This window comes from Somniosus microcephalus, chromosome 2 (assembly GCF_052327205.1).
Source record: "Somniosus microcephalus isolate GS21.2 chromosome 2, FLI_Smic_1.0, whole genome shotgun sequence".
In the NCBI taxonomy this organism is placed as follows: Eukaryota; Metazoa; Chordata; class Chondrichthyes; order Squaliformes; family Somniosidae; genus Somniosus; species Somniosus microcephalus.
In genome coordinates this window covers 321,912,631-321,933,365 of record NC_140988.1, presented here as the reverse complement: position 1 = coordinate 321,933,365, position 20,735 = coordinate 321,912,631, and the positions used below count along the sequence as shown (strand labels likewise).

Genomic DNA, 20,735 nt, shown 5'->3' with positions numbered 1-20,735 from the left:
CCTCCACTATTCCTAGCTTTTCACCATTTAAAAAGTACTCAGCTATCCTTTCCTGGTCCAAAATGGATGACCTCACATTTACACATGTTGAAATCCATCTGGCACAGTTTTGCCCACTCACTTCTATCTCTATTAGATTTCTAGACACAAAAGGTATCAAGGGGTATGGGGAGAGCGGGAATATGGTATTGAGCTACAGGATCAGCCATGATCATATTGAATGGCGGAGCAGGCTCGAAGGGCCGAATGGCCTACTCCTGCTCCTATTTTTCTATGTTTTACTTAATCTATCAATGTCTCTTTGTAATTTTATGCATCTGTCTATACTACTTACTATGCTACCAATCTATGCACCATCAGCAAACTTGGATATATGGCTCACTGCTGCGTTATCTAATTCATTAATAATTATTATAGTGAATAGTTTAGGCCCCAGCAGATCCTTCTGGGATATGACTAGTCACTTTCTTCCAATTTGAGTAGATACCCATTATCCCTACTCTGTTTTCTACCGCCTAATTAATCTCCTAACCAGGTCAATTATTTGCCTTTAAGTCCATGAGTTTTAATTTAAGCTGACAGTCTCTTATGTGAGACCTTACTGAATGCCTCCTGGAAGTCCATATAAACTACATGCATAGATATTCCCATCTACTACTTTAGTTACTTCCTCAAAAAATTCAATTAGGTTCATTAGAAACATAAAAACATAGAAGATAGGAGCAGGAGTAGGCCATTCGGCCCCTTGAGCCTGCTCCGCCATTTAATGAGATCATGGCTGATCATCCAAATTCAGTACCCTGTGACATGAATCAGTCATTCATGAAAGAAAGACTTATGAAATAATACTGAGCGGGCTACGGGTGGCGCTGTCCAGGGAGAGTATAAATAAATCACATTTATCCACGTTATATTGCATCTGCCATGCTTCTGCCCAATCACCCAACCTGTCCAAATCATCCTGGAGTTTCTCGGCATCCTCCTCACAGCACACACACACCCACCCAGCTTTGTGTCGTCTGCAAATTTGGAGATATTACATCTAGTTCCTTTGTCTAGATCATTCATATATATTGTGAATAGCTGGGGTCCGAGGACTGATCCCTGCGGTACCCCACTAGTCACTGCCTGCCACTCGGAAAAAGACCCATTTATTCCAACTCTTTGCTTTCTGTCTGCCAACCAGTTTTCTATCCAAGTCAATACCTTGCCCCCAATCCCATGTGCCTTAACTTTACACGCTAATCTCTTATGCGGGACCTTATCGAAAGCCTTCTGGAAGTCCAAATATACCACATCCACTGGTTCTCCCTTCTCTATTTTACCAGTTACATCCTCAAAAAATTCCAGTAGATTAGTCAAGCACGATTTACCTTTCGTAAATCCATGTTGACTTTGTCCAATCCTGTCACTGTTTTCCAAGTGCTCTGCTATTACATCTTTTATAATGGACTCTAGCATTTTCCCCACTACCAATGTCAGGCTTACCGGTCTGTAATTAGACGTGACCCACCCTTTACAAATTCATGTTGGCTCTCTCTAATCAACTCAAATTTCTCTAAGTGCTCAGTCACTCTGCCTTAATTTATAGATTCCAGAAACTTCCCCACAACAGATGTTAGACCAACAGCTCTATAATGTCCTGGTTTCTCTCTCCTTTATTAAATAATGGAGTTACATTTGCAAATTTCCAATCTAAAAGGAACAATTCCTGAATCGAGAGCACTTTGCAAGATTATGGCTAAGGCAGCTGCAATTTCTTTACCTATTTCCTTTAAAACCCTGGGGTGGAAACCATCAGGTCCTGGGATTTGTCAGTCTCTAGTGCCATTAATTTTTTCTGTTATGGTTTTCATGCTTATGTTAACTGTAGTTAAGTTTCCCTTGAATGTCAGGTATATTATTCTCTTCCTCTACTGTGAAGACCGACACAAAGTAATTATTCAACAAGTCTGCCATTTCCTTTCATTTGCAATATTACCCGCATCTGTTGTTTAAGGGCCCACATTACCTTTGACAACCCTTTTTCTTTTAATATAATTGTAAAAACTGTGTGTCAATCTCAAGTTTCTTTTTGTATTCCTTTTTGCAGCTCTTACTATCTTTTTTGCCTTCCTTTGCTGTTCTTTATATCGATCCCAGTCACCCGGATCTACACTCTTCTTTGCACTTTTGTATGCTCATTCCTTTAGTTTTAGGTTATCTCTCACCTCTTTTGTCCATCATGTGGGACACTGCAGAAAGTCCATACTGGTGAAACATTCATTACATAAAATGGAGGATATATGCCTTTATAGTCCATTGAGTGCAATATTTCTCCAGACTGCAGATAAGGTTTCCAAGTCCATTATTTCTCTAATACAATTCGTTTATGCCAATTTTTGTTGGAATTTTCCTTTGCCATAATTTATTCCACCAATATTATAAGGATACTAAATTCAGGTGAGGTTAATCCTTTGAACCACTTAAAATGAAGCAAATCATTGTACACAGGAAACCTGTGTTTGGAGGCAGGCTCTGGTTGAGCAAGATAGACTAAACTGTCTTTTACACTCCTACATTCTTACGTTCCATTTACTGAAAATGTCTTTACCATCTTGCCTTCTGGCACAATTTTCAAGGTTCCATAAACTTCAATGGAGCTCTCTGTTGATAGGACTTGTCCATTGTAGCACTGACACTGAAGAGAAAGAGAAAATATTACATTCAGAGTATCTATTACATCAAAACGCAGGAATTTAAGATTGCTCACGCTGAAGTTCTTGGACAGAAATGGGAATTGCTTAACATTTGTAGCGAATCTGTAAGTTAATTCAACTGCAACACAATAAAATTTTGCATTATGCAAACAATGCTATCAGTGCGAAGCACTCATAAGGCAGTAGCAGTAAAAATCTAGACTACCAGTGGGACTCCCACGCTTTAAAGAACAATGGTTGAACATTTAATGAACTGCACTTGAAAGTTTTTGAAAATAAAACATTAATTACCAGCTCATCACTTAAGATGCATTGCAGAAATCCTGTGCCATCGCGCAGAACAACAAACATCAAGTTCTTTCCTGTTAAGATAAATACATATTCAGATTTTCAATGAAGAGCTTTCGTTGATGAATGTTGTCAACAGTTATTTTGTTCTGCTTAGTTTAAAAGGAAACTACATTGAAGTAAAATTGATCTTCTCGGACACCGGCAAAGGAAATAAATTGTTTTACACAGGAAGCGCCAGTGTCAATGGTATAATCATAATTTCTGTTTTACAGGCCCAGACTACAGTCTAAAATGTACGACTAAATAAAAACTGAGACAACACAACATAAAGTACACAAGAGTAATAATACTACTGACTTGACTTTCAAAATGTAACTTTTCTTTAGTTATTTGTAGATTTGTATAAAACTACAGAATTTGTTTTAAAAGATAGAAATTGGAACAATCTGGGTCCTCTTTGCCATGAATACAGCATGTAAACTTCTAACCCCTTGAAAATACATTTTTACTTTTGATGTTGCACTGGCACAGCACATTGTAGTAATTCCAACATACAGCACCATTATGAGTATCTCCCCATGCCCTAAGTTCCCAATCTTAGATATGCTACCACTGGGAGCTGAGCAAAAGGCCTTAAGCTTCTGACAATAAAAGGGTAGAAAGCTGGTTTGAAACACGGTTATTTTTCCAGACCCCTCAACAACTAATTTCAAAGCAAAAACATAGGCAGAAGTCTTGAATCAGGGCACTCACTTGGCTGCAAGAGGCGTGCAGCACAGGCAACCAACATAAAGCGTAAATGGACAAGAGACTCTCACCATAGGCAAAACATTTATTTTTACTTTTGAAGCCTACTGTAAACTTGGTTCATACAATTCTCCAGTTGGTAAGCTCTGATCTAAGCCATTATATCAGGGAGATCTTTAAAAAAAAAAAATGTTCTGGGATGTGGGTGACATTGGTAAGAAATTACTCCATGATGATGATGGTGGGCCTTCTCCCTGAACCACTGCAGTCCTTGTGCTGATGGTGCTCCAATGATGGTGCTAATTGGGAATTCGAAGGTACTGATCCAGCATTGAGCAAAGACCAGACCCATATCCACCCGATGGGTGGAAAAATCCAAGTCATCCTACACTACTCCGCTTTTTAGAGGGCAGATCAAAACCAACAATGCCAGTTTGCCTAACCACCATTATAGAATGCAAATCAATGGGGCATATCATGGGAGAAAAGATCGCCCCAACCCCTAGTTGATGGGAAGAGGGGAACTAAGAAACTTATAGCTTAAATTATGTTTCAGAAAAGTAGTCGAAGTTTAATGCTATTTCTTTGGAGCTGAAGGGTAAGAGATCCCCATACAACAGCCAAGACTTCAACCACTGCATACACTATGACACCAAGTTTCAAATCAACAGTTTAATGAAGAAAGCTTTAAAGCCAAAGTGGAACTGGTTGGAGCCCAGTTATAAGCTTTCCAGCTGGAACAGTCAAAAAAATCAGATGCCTCTTGGCCCGAGACGTGTAAATCTGTTTGGCGAGTACAGATTCTGTCTCTAGTGTACACGATGTGTGCTTGCGAAAGCAACAATTGTTATGCTGCTAAACTTCTCTTTCCTAGGACAAATATGTAAATGATTCCAGAAGACCGAACACAAACCTTGTCTACGTAATCTGTGGACCCAGCCAAAGAGCTTCACTCGTTGCCCTCTATGTGTTTCCGTGGCTCGGATTTTTATCTATGAATGTAACAATGAAAACATTAAACAATTCAATGAAGAAAACATATCCAATATTGACTCGAAACTCAACCTCAATAAAAATGACAAATAATGTGGCCTTACAGTAATACTTACTGCAGGAGAAAATACAACCAAGAAAAGCTCAGTCTTGGAAGTGGGACAAAAAACATGCCTTTCAAAAATGGAGACTAAAAATATTTTGATTTCACTGCATGTTGTCAGGGTTTTTAAGTTCCAACCAGAGCACCATTAGTGGCATCCAGAGCCTGATTTGTTGGCACTATTATTTGCTCTACGCACTGGGAAAGGAATGTGCAGGTAGTTGGCACAATGACTATACATGGCAAAATGGGGCTTCTCTCCCAAAGACAGCAACTTATGCCAGGGTATAGTTCCATGTTATTATTCCTTCAATTGTTGTGCCCAGATGTTCTGTAATATAATGAACAATCCTACTTGCCAATCTGCATGCAAAGCTGGTGCTGAGCAGTAGTTCTACCCTGCTGCCCCAAACCAGCCATTTTCTTCCTCCACACATTGCTGACCCCACCTAACACTAACTGGTTAGTATTTCCTCTTGTTCTGCACTGCAGAAGCTGCATCCTCAATATGATCAGGAGTCAGCTTTAAGTTACTTAAATACTTGCTACATTTTTACTGTAGTAACAATGCAGAAAGCTCTTAAGCAACTTAAAAGCCAGGTGTCGGTCATCGCAGGGAACCAGTTTCTGCTTTGCGGGGATGTGATTCCATAGAAGGTTTCCCCATAACTTAACATGCAAACAGCAAGCACTGTCTAAGGTTTAAACAAGAACAGGCTTCCTCAGTAAAATAATAGGGAAGCCCTTTCCTTTTTGTAAAGCCTTCTGGGGAAGGAAAGGAATTTAAGGCTTGCAGCATTAACCTCTCTCACCCTTTTCTCCTTCCCACCACACGAGCCTGTGCCTTACTGCTTGCCCACCTCAAATTCAAACAATAATTTGCATTTATAGAACACGCCTTTAACATAGTAAAACATCCCAAGGCGCTTCACAGGAAAGCTATCAAACAAAATTTGACCCCAAGCCACAAAGAGATATTAGGACAGATGAGGTAGGTTTTAAGGAGCGTCTAAAAGGAGGTAGAGAGGTTTAGGGATGGAATTCCAGTGCTTAAGGCCTAGGCAACTGAAGGCATGGCGCCAATGCTGGAGCGATTAAAATTGGGGATGCGCAAAAGGCCAGAATTGGAAGAGCACAGAGATCTCGGGAGTGTTGTAGAGCTGGAGGAGGTTAGATAGGGAACGACTTCCCTTTGCTCTCAGCCCCATACCTCAAGCACCTATGCCTTCCACCCGTCGCTGCTCACAGCTCCCACCTGACCGCCAGAACCATTGGCCATCTTTCCTCCCTCCCACATCAAGCACTTGTGACTTTCTTCTATCTTGAGAACGTGCTGTAAAGAACTTAGATCCAGTTCCAGTCACAACCATGAATGGCTTTTCTCAGTGGCACTGTGCAACCCACACCAACTAGACATACCCACCAGGATATTCTTCCCAATACTCCAATACCCATAAACCACCACTGCCTAATGCGCACACATCCTCCCAGCATTATGCTAATAGGAGTGTTCTAAAAATGCCATTATAAAAATCCTTTAAGACAAACAATGATAAATGAATTGCTTTTTATTTAAATTGGTTATGTGCCACTTGTCTCAATCAGCCCATCAATAAAGTTTGGCACTTCACTTTGGTTTATTTAAGTACTATATTAGTTCCTAAATTGTTTTGCTGAATAAACCTTCAAGTTTTCTAACCGGTTAGCCTAACATCTGTGGTAGGTAAAATTTTGGAGTCCATTATTAAGGAGACAGTAACAGGACATTTGGATAATCATAATTTAATAGGACAAAGTCAGCGTGGTTTTATGAAGGGGAAGTCATGTTTGACAAATTTGCTGGAGTTCTTTGAGGAAGTAACATATAGGGTGGATAAAGGGGAACCAGTGGACGTAGTGTATTTAGACTTCCAAAAGGCATTTGACAAGGTGCCACACAAAAGATTATTGCTTAAGATAAAAAATCACAGGATTGGGGGTAATATTCTGGCATGGATAGAGGATTGGCTATCTAACAGAAGGCAGAGAGTTGGGATAAAAGGTTCATTCTCAGACTGGCAATCAGTAACTAGTGGTGTTCCGCAGGGGTCAGTGCTGGGTCCCCAACTCTTTACAATCTACATTAACGATTTGGAGGAGGGGACCGAGTGTAACATATCAAAGTTTGCAGATGATACTAAGATGGGAGGGAAAGTAGTGAGTGAGGAGGACATAAAAAACCTGCAAGGGGACATAGACAGGCTAAGTAAGTGGGCAGAGATTTGGCAGATGGAATACAATACTGGAAAGTGTGAGGTTATGCACTTTGGCAGGAAAAATCATAGAGCAAGTTATTATCTAAATGGAGAGAAACTGGAAAGTACTGAAGTACAAAGGGATCTGGGGGTCCTGGTGCATGAAACTCAAAAGGTTAGTATGCAGGTGCAGCAAGTGATTAAGGCGGCCAATGGAATGTTGGCTTTCATTGCTAGGGGGATAGAATATAAAAATAGGGAGGTATTGCTTCAGTTGTACAAGGTATTGGTGTGACCGCACCTGGAATACTGCATACAGTTTTGGTGTCCATACTTAAGAAAAGACATACTTGCTCTCAAGTCAGTACAAAGAAGGTTCACTCGGTTAATCCCGGGGATGAGGGGATGGACATATGAGGAGAGGTTGAGTAGATTGGGACTCTACTCATTGGAGTTCAGAAGAATGAGAGGCGATCTTATTGAAACATATAAGATTGTGAAGGGGTTGGATCGGGTGGATGCGGGGAGGATGTTCCCGATGATGGGTGAAACTAGAACTAGGGGGCATAGTCTTAGAATAAAAGGGCTGCTCTTTCAAAACTGAGATGAGGAGGAACTACTTCACTCAGAGGGTGGTAGGTCCATGGAATATGCTGCCCCAAAAAGCTGTAGAAGCTACATCATTACATAAATTTAAAACAGAAATAGACAGTTTCCTAGAAGTAAAGGGAATTAAGGGTTACGGGGAGCAGGCAGGAATTTGGACATGAGGCTAGGTTCGGATCGGACATGGCCCTGTGGGTAGCGGAGCAGGCTGTGTAGCCTGATCCTGCTCCTATTTCGTGTGTCTAATTCTGTTAGATTCAGGAGATGGTTCTCTGATAGTAGATTGGCGGTTAGGATCAGATCAGCCATGGTCTTATTGAATGGCGGAGCAGGCTCGAGGGGCCGATTGGCCTACTCCTGCTCCTATTTCTTATGTTCTTATAAACATTGATTTTCTGTTGATTTAAAAAAGCACTGGCGGTCACATTGGAGGTTTGTTGAGTTGAAATCGGGGGAACACCCACCCCTCCCTCAAAAATCAGAAGGTTATCCAACAATATATAAATACGCTACCACCTGGACCAACACAACATAGCCTAAGGGTACTGTCTAGTTCAGATATAGTTTGCAATGTTAATTTATTGTACATTATAGCTGATGTATTGTCAATTTCTAATTATATATTGCCAATTACCTGATGTGGCTCTTCAAGACTAAGATCCAGTTTAATAACTATTTTTTTGGCGTCTTCCAGATTCTTCTCCCGACGCAATGCATCTTCCAGCTGTTAGAAAGAATATAGATTTTGAAATAAGATCTGTTACTAGAAAAAAGTAAAAATGTATACAATCCTCCCTCTCCTCACAAAAAAATTAGCAAATACAGGTAGACTATCCTTTATCCGAAAACCTCGGGACCAGCCGAGTTTCGGATAAAGGAGAATTTCGGATTTTGGAAGGTGGGTCGGCGGGGGTCCGCGGGGGGGTCGTGCGCACGACTTACGCTGACGCTCAGCGTAAGTCAGTCGGGGTCGGCGGGGGTCGGGGCTGGCGGGGTCCGCGGGGGGGTCGGCGGTTGTCGGGGCTGGCGGGGTCCGCGGGGGGGTCGGCGGTTGTCGGGGCCGGCGGGGTCCGCGGGGGGGTCGGCGGCTGGCGGGGTCCGCGGGGGGGTCGGCGGTTGTCGGGGCTGGCGGGGTCCGCGGGGGGGGTCGGCGGCTGGCGGGGTCGGCGGTTGTCGGGGCTGGCGGGGTCCGCGGGGGGGTCGGGGGCTGGCGGGGTCCGCAGGGGGGTCGGGGGCTGGCGGGGTCCGCGGGGGGGTCGGGGGCTGGCGGGGGGGTCGGCGGTTGTCGGGGCTGGCGGGGTCCGCGGGGGGGTCGGCGGCTGGCGGGGTCGGCGGTTGTCGGGGTCCGCGGGGGGGTCGGCGGTTGTCGGGGCTGGCGGGGTCCGCGGGGGGGGTCGGCGGCTGGCGGGGTCGGCGGTTGTCGGGGCTGGCGGGGTCCGCGGGGGGGGTCGGCGGTTGTCGGGGCTGGCGGGGTCCGCGGGGGGGTCGGCGGTTGTCGGGGTCCGCGGGGGGGTCGGCGGTTGTCGGGGGGTCGTGCGCACGACTTACCCTTTATCCGAACTTCCGCAACCGGAACCCTCAAAACCTTCGGTTTTTATTCGTTCAGCGTAAGTCGTACGCACGACTTACGCTGAACGAAAAAACCTTCGGTTTTTAGAGGGTTTCGGTTTTCGGAAGTCCGGATAAAGGGTAGTCTACCTGTACCAATAATTCTGTAGAATTCCCAGCACACCCTAACCCAAGCTGCTTGGGTTCTACATATTACATAGAATATACCTTCCCTCTATCATAAGGTCAGAAGTGGGGATGTTTGCTGATGATTGCAGTGTGTTCATTTCCATTCGCAACTCCTCAGATAATGAAGCAGTCTGTGCCTGAATGCAGCAAGACCTGGATGACATTCAAGCTTGGGCTGATAAGTGGCAGGTAACATTCGCGCGACACAACTGCCAGGCAATGACGATCTCCAACAAGCAAGTCTAATCACCGCCCCTTGAAATTCAACGGCATTACCATCGCCGAATCCCCTGGGGGGGGGGGGGGGGGGGGGGCTGTCACACCATTGACCAGAAACTTAACTGGACCAGCCACATAAATACTAGAGCAACAAGAGCAGGTCAGAGGCTGGGTATTCTGTGGCAAGTGTCTCACCTCCTGACTCCCCAAAGCCTTTCCACCATCTACAAGGCACAAGTCAGGAGAGTGATGGAATACTCTCCACTTGCCTGGATGAGTGCAGCTTCAACAACACTCAAGAAGCTCGACACCATCCAGGACAAAGCGGCCCGCTTGATGGCACCCCATCCACCACCTTAAACATTCACTCCCTCCACCACCGGTGTACCGTGGCTACAATGTGTACCATCTACAAGATGCACTGCAGCAACTCACCAAGGCTTCTTCGGCAGCACCTCCCAAACCAACGACCTCTACCACTTAGAAGGACAAGGGCAGCAGGCACATGGGAACACCATCACCTGCAAGTTACACACCATCCTGACTTGGAAATATATCAACGTTCCTTCATCGTCGCTGGGTCAAAATCCTGGAACTCTCTCCCAAACAACACTGTGGGGGTACCTTCACCATAAGGGCTGCAGCAGTTCAAGGTGGCCGCTCACCACCACCTTCTCAAGGGCAAATAGGGATGGGCAATAAATGCAACACCGGCATCACCAGCAACCACACCAACCTTCTCCGCAATCACCTGATGCTGCACAGGACAGAGGGCTTCAGCACCTGACCATACTGCTGCCCTTGATGCCAGGGATGGCCTCACCATGGCTAGATTTACTTCACTTGACGCTGCACACCCTGGCTGCCACATGATGTGCCAGGTTGGCACCACCCCACACCAGCACCATAAAGCATCCCTATGAGGATATAGAATGCAAACATAGGGTAACAACTCGCTTCGCATGGCCAAGGACCCTGTCAATCTAAAATGGAGGATCCTGTTAGCCTAAAATGGTGGTGCAATGTCGACATCGCTGAGTCACTTGCATATTGTAAGAGATGATCATGTTAACTCGGGAAAAGCTAAACTGATCTGTGGCTGCTAATGTGGCTGGCACCCACAATGTCACACCTTGCTGGTGGAAACAGCGTAGGGCGGAGTGCAGAGGATATACAGACAATAGGCGATCAGAAAACACATTACCATACTGATTAGGTGATCGTGAAACCATTACCCGCATATTTCCTAAACTATAAACCATTCAGTGAAATGTGACTTCTTTATTTCAAACTGCCAGGCCAGGAAATCAATTTAAATGTGTACGTGCCCAGCTCAGGATTGGTGCAGACTGTAAGATGTGTTAATGTCTTCTCAAAAGCAAGTATAATAATGTGGTACTCTGTATGAAAGATTACTTGCTCTGGTGGAACCTGTCGAGACTCTGCTGGAGTCAGAACTGTGCTGTATCAGAGTAAGTCTCCCGGGACAACAGAATAAAACAACTGTTGAACTCAACCAGTATTCGACTCAGTGTTTGTACTGAACCAGATTGAGGGCAAAAGAATCCGTTTCAACACCTACACTACCCAAGCCATTCCTTTCACACTCATCACCATTTCATGGGGGTGCCATTGTCTCACCATTCACTGCAATTCACTAAGCCACTTCCAAGAACGCAAAGTGTTGAAAATAAAGATTTCAATGTTTGACACCATATTAACAGAAACTTCACATGAACATTGTCTAAAACACACAAGTGCCTACCCTTGTGTGTTAGTTGGTATGATTGGACTAGCATGAGGGTGAGTGTGATGGGTGGCTAGTGAGATGGGGACGTGAGAATGTAGATAGAGAGGGATGGGTGGAGGTGCAAGGTAAGTTGGTGTGAGTAAGGATGTGCATAAGTAGGGTAGGGAAGGCAGAGTGATGGGGATGTGATGAGTGATGCACAGCAGGATGGGGTTGAGTGTGGCTTTGCAGTAATGTTTTGTGATCTATGGAGATCATTGAAAGGCTTGCGCCACTGCAGCCTGGTCCTCCTGACGACATCCCTGTTTGTGCCCTCCTGTGCAATGTGCAACCAGGCTGTGTTGGTCTCAAGGCGGGGGGGAGGGGGTCTTCCACCCATTGGAAGGGAAGAGAACCTCCGTGTGCTGCGACTCCCTCCATAAGCATATGGAGGGAGTCATGGGAGAGCCTGGGTGCAGCCTGCAACACTGTGCAGTGATTGTCAGTGTTTGCAGCACCTCAATGCTGTGGAACACTGACAGCACAAATGTCAACAGAAATTTGCGCATGGACCCTTTTAGGAAACCGGCTGATGATGCGTCATCAAATGACATCATCAGACCCACTTCCTTCAATTGGACTGGCAAACGTGCTGGGCGGGCTTAACAAGCCCAATCAGGGAAATGTCATTCTACCCTGCTAGGGGTAGGGATAGGGAAAAATCGCAGCCTTTGAAAGAGAAGACAGACAGACTTGCATTTATATAGCGCCTTTCACGACCACCGGACATCTCAAAGCGCTTTACAGCCAATGAAGTACTTTTGAAGTGGAGTCACTGTTGTAATGTAGGAAATGCGGCAGCTAGATTGCGCACAGAATGGTCCCACAAACAGCAATGTGATAATGACCAGATAATCTCTTTTTGTTGTGTTGGTTGAGGGATAACTATTGGCCAGGACACCGGGGATAACTCCCCTACTCTTGTTCGAAATAGTGCGATGGGATCTTTTACATCCACCTGAGAGCGCAGACGGGGCCTCGGTTTAACGTCTCATCCAAAAGACGGCACCTCCGACAGTGCAGCACTCCCTCAGCACTGCACTGGAACGTCAGCCTAGCTTTATGTGCTCAAGTCCCTGGAGTGGGCACAGAACTGCCAATTAGTAATTATTTATGAGAGTTTTGCAGTGTGAACATGTACCCATTAGGAAATCAGTTCAGATTATCCAAATTCACTTCACCAAACCCACAGCCATTAATGAGAGCATTAACTTTCATCCCATCAGTATGAGTTGGATTCAAACTAACTCAACCACTGATAGGATATTGTTGAATGGAGAAATATTTCGTCTAAATTAAAAGCATTAACCTTGGCTCAGTGGTAGCACTCTCACACCTCAGTCAGAAAATCATTGGATCAAGCCCCACTCCAGAGATTTGAGCCCATTATCTCGCCTGTCACTTCAGTGCAGTACTGAGCGAGTGCTGCACTGTTGGAGCTGCTGTCTTTCGGATGAGATGTTAAACCAAGGTCTGCCCTCCTAGGCGGACATAAAAGATCACGTGGCACAATTTGAAGAGCAACGGAGTTCTCTCAGTGTCCTGAACAATATTTGTCCCTCAACTAACATCATTAAAAATTGATTTTCTGGTCATTTTTCTCAGTGCTGTTTATGGGACAGTGCTGTGCGTAAATTGGTTGCTACGTTTACCTACATTACAACAGTGACAATTCAAAAAAGTATTTAATTGGCTGTGAAACACTTTGGGATGTCCTGCGGTCATGAAAAGTGCTATATAAATGCAAGTCCTTTAAACAAAAAACTAGGTTAAAGTCTTAGGCTATCCCAGCCACAAATTCCATCCTCAACCAATTATCACCAAAAAAAACTAACCTCATGTGTACTGTTTCCCAAAATATTCCAAAAGTAATTTGAGAGATGAGATATGGCAAGTGTAGCACATTTGGGAGGAACAGGTGACTGGGAACCTATGGTTAACAAAGATTTCCACCATTGGGGGTTTTCCACACCTTACGTCTGGGTCTGTTGCAGACTAATTTATAAAAGATTTAATGCCATGATAGTCAATAACTCCATTAGTGTTGTATCATGCAACTGCCAGGATGGGAGAAAGCAAACAAGATGGACCTTGGTCTTTTTTCTTCTAGCAATTCTTATGTCCTACGTTCCTATGTCATTTGCTGAATGTACAGAATGGCTGTTTATATTGCCTATACAACAATCACTACACTTCAAAAGCACTTGGAAGTACCTTCGCACAGTAAGGCACTATAACAAAGGCAAGTACTGAACTATTTTAAATTCTGGACATCCAATGCAAAAACGGTGTAAATGAGAAGAGTACAAAATGAATGATTTTTTTTTTTTACCTCCTTTTTTTCTTTTGATTCGTTCTTTATTTGATCCCGCTGCCAGAGCTTTTTAATGCTTTTCATCTGCGATTTTGATATAACTTCCCAGCGCTTAAAAGAAAAGAAATTAAAATGTTAAATGCAGTCTTCTGATTATGTACAGCGATGTCACCAACAGAAAGAGGACAAATTTCTAGCCGTGCAACCATTGCTTATTCTCATCTTCTCAACCTGCAACTCCAGTGGCTTAATAACAATCCACTTCCAAGCAAGCCAAAATGATCCCCTGCTTCAAGGAAAACTAAGTTCTTTCATCTGCATCGCCTAAAAAGTCAAACAGTGCTATTATTAATATTGCTACAACCTTCAATCACTTTTCTCAACAGATATCAATGCATCTACCTTTTAAAAAGGTGTCAGTTGATCTCAAACAGCTACCTTCTTTTCCACATATCCGTTATCCTGAGGTACAAAAGTTTTTCTAATTTCTAACCTTTATCCAAGTTAAAAAGCATGGTTACTTCAACCTTAAAATCTTGTGTGATTTTGAAGACTTCTATTATGTCTCTAGTCTTTTCTCCAGCAAAAATAAGTTTAGGCCTTTAAGCCTTTCTTCATAACTTGGTTACTTAAAGGCCAGTGTCAGAATATCTTTGTACTAGCTGGGACAATGTGTGATAGGGGCCGAGGTTATGATCTGAAATTGTTGAACTCTATATGTTGAGTTCAGAGGGCTGTAGAGTGCCTAATCGAAAGATGAGGTGCTGTTCCTCGAGCTTACGCTAAGCTTCCGTGGAACAATGCAAGAGGTCGAGGACGGTGGGGTCTGAGTGTGAATGGAGCGGTGAATTAAAGTGACAGGCCACCGGGGGCTTGGGGTCCCCCTAACGGACTGAACGGAGGTGTTCCGCAAAGCGGTCACCCAATCTGCGTTTGGTCTCCCCAATGTAGAGACCACCACATCTTGAGCAGCGAATACAGTATACTAAATTGCAGGAAGTACAAGTAAATCGCAGTTTCACCTGGAAGGGGTGTTTGGGGCCCTGGACAGTGGGAAGGTACAAGGGCATGTGTTGCATCTCCTGCGCTTGCACGGGAAGGTGCCGGGCGAAGGGGAAGGGGTTCTGGGGGTGGTAGAGGAGTGGACTAGAGTGTCGTGGAGGAAGCGGTCCCTACGGAATGCTGAAAGGGGAGGTGAGGGGAAGATGCGTTTGGTGGTGGGATCATGCTGGAGGTGGTGGAAAATGATCCGTTGAACGTGGAGGCTGGTGGGGTGAAAGGTGAGGACAAGGGGAACTCTATTGTGGTTCCGGGAGGGAGAGGCAAGGGTGAGGACAGAAGTGCGGGAGATAGGACAGACACAGTCGAGGGCCGTTTCAACCACGGTAGAGGGGAATCCTCGGTTGAGGAAAAAGGAAGACACGTCAGAAGCACTGGTATGGAAGGTGGCATCGTCAGAGCAGATGTGGCGGAGACGGAGAAACTGGGAGAATGGAATAGAGTCCTTACAGGAGGCGGGGTGGGAGGAAGTGTAGTCCAGGTAGCTGTGCGAGTCAGTGGGCTTATAGTGAATATTTGTCAATAACCTAGCCCCAGAGATGGAGACAGAGAAGTCGAGGAAGGGAAGGGAAGAGTCGGAAATGGACCAAGTGAAGGTGAGGGATGGGTGGAAATTGTTAGCAAAGTGAATGAAATTTTCTAGTTCAGGGCGAGAGCAGGAGACAGCACCGATACAGTCATCAATGTACCGGAAAAAGAGGTGAGGGAGGGGACCCGAGTAGGACTGGAATAAAGAGTGTGCCACATATCCTACGAAAAGGCAGGCATAGCTAGGACCCATGTGGGTACCCATAGCAACACCTTTGATTTGGAGGAAATGAGTGGAGTCAAAGGAGAAGTTGTTCAATGTGGGAACAAGTTCAGCCAGGCGGAGGAGGGTGGTGGTGGATGGGGACTGATCGGGCCTCTGTTCAAGAAAGAAGCGGAGCGCCCTCAGGCCATGCTGGTGGGGGATGGAGATATAGAGGGATTGTACGTCCATGGTGAAAAGCTCCCCTTTTTCCCAGCCCCTAAACTTGCTTTAAAATCTATTCCATTTTCTGCTTTTTTCCAGTTCTGATGAAAGGTCTTCGACCTGAAACGTTGACTCTGTTTCTCTCTCCACGGATGCTGCCTGGCCTGCTGAGTTTTTCCAGCGTTTTCTGTTGTTATTTCGGATTTCCAGCATCCGCAGTATTTTGCCATCATCTAAGCTACCATTTGATCCAGCCTCAATATCTTGCATATTCAAATAGATCATTCTGAATTTAAATATTAAAATGCAAGAAAGCACATTACTTTTTTTGAAAAAGACTTGGATTTACCTCATCTTCCTTTTGGGAATCCACATAAATAGTTGGGAATGGTTCCTTCCCTACCGCTTGTAAGGCCTACAAGTGTGCAGAAACAGAAACAATTCACAAGCTACATATATTTTCATTAAAACAAATAAGAGTTTATTTTAATAGCTATCACTGACTGAAAGTTTACCTGAAGGGCTGTTTTGAAAGGTTTGTCCTTTGTTCCTGTTCCAGTTGCATCGTCTCCTTCACGATCAGAGGCATATAATTCACCTGTAAAATATTAAAGTTAAAAATCTTACTTTTGTTGATAGAACAGTGCTTTTGTACCAGAGGCCTATTCCCTTGTGAACACGTACCTAAAAAAAACTTGCATTTATATAGTGCTTTATCGCAACCTCAAACATCTCAAAGTGCTTAATTTCCTAGGAATCACTTTGAACTGTAGTGAGTGAGTGTTTTTATCTAAGTGCGGCAACAATATTGTACACGATCAGATCACACAAACAGCAATGAGATGAATGACCAATTAATCAATTTCTGGTGATGTTGATGGAGGGAGAAATGATGGCCAGGATACTGGAGAACTCTCTGCTCTTCTTCTAATAGTGCATGAGATCCTTAACATCCACTTAAAACACCAAAATGGGCAGACATTCCTTGGTTTAAACATGTAGGACAGCACCTCCAATAATGCAGCATTCCCTCAATTCTATACTAAAATCAGTCTGGATGATGTACTCAATTTCTAGAGTGGGCTTCAATCTATGATCTTCTCACTGAGGCAGAAGTGATACCAACAGAACCAATCTAACAATAATTTTGGATAAATTTGCTTGACCTAAAGTATGGTCACCTGGGTTGCTCCTCTTCCTACCACAGGTCAATTTGTGTCAAGTGGAGGAAGAAGGGAAAGTTTTTCTTAAAAGAAACAAACGATTGTTACCTGTAACCAAACTATAGGTCTATCGTGTTAAGCATAGTCAATACACTAACACTAATGTCTCTTTTACTTCTTTTGTTCTATCGCAGCCCTGCCTTCGATCTATTTTATTTCCTTTCCAGTTTGAAAAAGGGTTAGACCCGAAACGTCACTCTAATTTCGCTCCACGGATGTTGCCTGGCCTGCTGTGTTTTTCCAGCATTTTCTGTTGTTATTTCAGATTTCCAGCATCTGCAGTATTTTGCTATCACACTAACAAATCTCCTTTCTTACTTTCTCAAAATACATGCTATTCATGTTTATTGACAGAACATATTATCAGAGATGGGTGTTTCAGCAAGAATTCTTTTTTGAATGTCTGCAGACCCAGACCTGTAAATATAGGTGTGGTCTAACTTGATGCTGTATTTCACTATGTAGCATTTTGCTGATTAAAACAAAGTTTAATTGAAATATAATTATGATAATAATAGGGAAACAGAAACAGGAGTGTGATGGAATACTCTCCACTTGCCTGGATGAGTGCAGCTCCAACACTCAATAAGCTCAACACCATCCAGGGTAAAGCAGCCTGTTTGATTGGCCCCCCATCCACCACCTTAAACATTCATTCCCTCCACCACTGGCATACTGTGGCTACAGTGTGTACCATCTACAAGGTGCACTGCAGCAACTCGCCAAGGCTTCTTCGGCAGCACCTCCCAAACCCGCGGCCTCTACCACCTAGAAGGACAAGGGCAGCAGGCGCATGGGACCACCACCACTTCCAAGTTCCCCTCCAAGCCACACACCATTCTGACTTGGAAAGATATCGCTGATCCTTCATCGTTGCTGGGTCAAAATCCTGGAACTCCCCTTGCCAGCTACGCCCACATCCCGTAAATCAATTTTAAAAATGAAACTAACCGTGGGGCTTTCCAGTGGGGACCCATCCTCCCGGCTATGGCAGCCCTGCGGTACCTCATCCAAGTGGCATTTCTTAATGGGTGAGAGCCCAGCAAGTGCTGGAAGCCTCATGGGGTGAGAGTGCCGCACTGGGGCCAAATCCTCGGGTCACCGAGCGATCGAACGACACCGCCCCCACCCCAAAACAACCCCCTTCAAGACCGAGCTCCTTACCCAGCGACAGCTTCGCCGCCTCCTGACTAATGTCCCCTGAAGACATGTTCAAGCTTCAGCTCCCGGTGATCGTCGTCTCCCCGCTGAGCTCTCCACAACAGCCTCAGGTCCCGGTCCACGTTCGCACAGCCGGCACAACCAATTCAATGAGGTGGGGGAGGGAGAGGGGGGGGAGAAGACTGCGCCCCGCCCCGCCTCTTTCCGCTCCTTCCCAGTCTCTGATTGGACGGCGCAGGCCCGATGGCTGACGCGGAGATGTCAATCAAACCCCCGCGCCTGCGCAGTACGTAGTGCGCAGCTGGCCAGCCGCTGCCGATTGCATCAGGCAGGTTCGGGTGGACCCCAGGGACTCGGCCTGGTGCTGGATGTTGCTTCAGGTAGTACACAGGATATACAACCAAATTTTAATTTAATTTGTTCCTCTTTTGATAGGACCAGTCAAAAATAAACAAATAGACTGTAACCAATAAAACTTTAAATAATCCTTAGCAAATCAAATTAAAATTTGGCTATCCAATCCAATTATGCACTCCAGTCCTCGCGGCGCCCACCGGTCACGGAAGTGTTAATTTAATTTGTTAAGTTTTATTTGAAGTTATATTAATTTACAGTCAATTTGTTTTTGGTCCTATCAAAAGATATACAACCAAATTTTAATTTAATTTGTTAAGTTTTATTTGAAGTTATATTAATTTACAGACAATTTGTTTAAGTACCCAAACAAAAGAGTACACAGGATATACAGCACGGAAACAGGCCATTCGGCCCAATCAGTCCATGCCGGCGTTTATGCTCCACTGGAGCCTCCTCCTGTCTTTTCTCATTAACTCTATCAGCAGAACCCTCCATATGTTTAACCTTTTAAATGCATCTATACTATTTGCTTCCACCACTCTTAGTGGTAGCGAGTTCCACATTATCATCACTCTGGGTAAAAAAGTTCCTTCTGAATTCCCTATTTCATTTCTTGGTGACTATCTTATATTGATGGCCTTTAGTTTTGCTTTTCCCCACAAGTGGCAACATAGAAATGTAGAAGATAGGAACAGGAGTAGGCCATTCGGCCCCTCGAGTCTGCTCTGCCATTTAATGAGATCACGGCTGATCATCCAAACTCAGTACCCTGTCCCTGCTTTCTCCCCATATCCCTTGATCCCCTTAAGAAATATATCTAACTCCTTCTTGAATATATTTAATCAATTGGCCTCAACTGCCTTCTGTGGTAGAGAATTCCACAGGTTCACCACTCTCTGGGTGAAGAAATTCCTCCTCATCTCTGTCCTAAACGGCTTCCCCCTTATCCTTAGACTGTGACCCCTGGTTCTGGACTCCCTGGCCATCGGGAACATCCTGCATCTAGTCTGTCTAGTCCTGTTAGAATTTTATAAGTTTCAATGAGATCCCCTCTCATTCTTCTAAACTCCAGCGAGTATAAGCCCAATCGACCCAATCTCTTCTCATACGTCATTCCTGCCATTCCAGGTATCAGTCTGGTGAATCTTCGCTGTACTCCCTCCATGGCAAGAACATCCTTCCTCAGATAAGGCGATCAAAACTGCACACAATACTCAAGGTGTGGTCTCACCAAGGCCCTGTACAACTGCAGCAAGACATCTTTGCTCCTGTACTCGAATCCTCTCACTACGAAGGCCAACATACCATTTGCCTTCTTAACCGCCTGCTGCACCTGCATGCTTACCTTCAGTGACTGGTGCACAAGGACACCCAGGTCTTGTTGCACTTCCCCTTTTCCCAATCTATTGCCATTCAGATAATAATCTGCCTTCCTGCTTTTGCCACCAAAGTGGATAACCTCGCATTTATCCACATTATACTGCATCTGCCATGCATCTGCCCAATCACCCAACCTGTCTGAATCATACTAGAGTTTCTCTGCATCCTCCTCACAGCACACACGCCCACCCAGCTTTGTGTCGTCTGCAAACTTGGAGATATTGCATCAGTTCCCTCGTCTAGGCCATTAATATATATTGTGAATAGCTGGGGTCCTAGCACCTATCCCTGCGGTACCCCACTCGTCACTGCCTGCCACTCGGAAAAAGACCCATTTATTCCAATTCTTAGCTTCCTGTCTGCCAACCAGTTCTCTATCCAAGTCAGTGCCTTACCCCCAATCCCATGTGCTTTAAGTTTGCACGCTAATCTCTTATGCAGGACCTTATCGAAAGCCTTCTGAAAGTCCAAATACACCACATCCACTGGTTCTCCCTTATCTATTCTACCAGTTACATCCACAAAAAATTCCAGTAGATTAGTCAAGCATGACACCTTTTGTAAATCCACGTTGACTTTGTCCAATCCTGTCACTGTTTTCCAAGTGCTCTGCTATTACATCTTTGATAATGGACTCTAGCATTTTCCCCACTACCAATGTCAGGCTTACCGGTCTATAATTCCCCATTTTCTCTCTACCACTTTTTTTAAATAGTGCAGTTACATTAGCTACCCTCCAATCCATGGGAACTGTTCCAGAGTCGATAGAATTTTGGAAGATGACCAGCAATGCGTCTACTATTTCTAGGGCCACTTCCTTAAATACACTAGGATGTAGATTATCAGGCCATGGGGATTTATCGGCCTT

The 20,735-nt window shown here is 44.6% G+C and overlaps 1 protein-coding gene across 1 annotated transcript in view; it reads right to left on the bottom strand.

Annotated features, from left to right (window-relative positions):
* The window catches only part of nars1 (asparaginyl-tRNA synthetase 1), a 51,249-nt gene extending 32,959 nt beyond the window's left edge, over positions 1–18,290 (bottom strand). Inside the window, exons 1-8 of the mRNA XM_085974422.1 lie at positions 18,134–18,290; positions 16,262–16,344; positions 16,096–16,161; positions 13,751–13,843; positions 8,308–8,397; positions 4,651–4,729; positions 2,991–3,061; positions 2,594–2,680 (exon numbers count right to left, since the gene is read on the bottom strand). Coding sequence (XP_085830548.1) covers positions 2,594–2,680; positions 2,991–3,061; positions 4,651–4,729; positions 8,308–8,397; positions 13,751–13,843; positions 16,096–16,161; positions 16,262–16,344; positions 18,134–18,179 — 615 coding nt within the window. The 5' untranslated portion in view covers positions 18,180–18,290. The remainder of the gene's footprint in view (positions 1–2,593; positions 2,681–2,990; positions 3,062–4,650; positions 4,730–8,307; positions 8,398–13,750; positions 13,844–16,095; positions 16,162–16,261; positions 16,345–18,133) is intronic.
* Between the last annotated feature and the right edge of the window lie 2,445 nt (positions 18,291–20,735).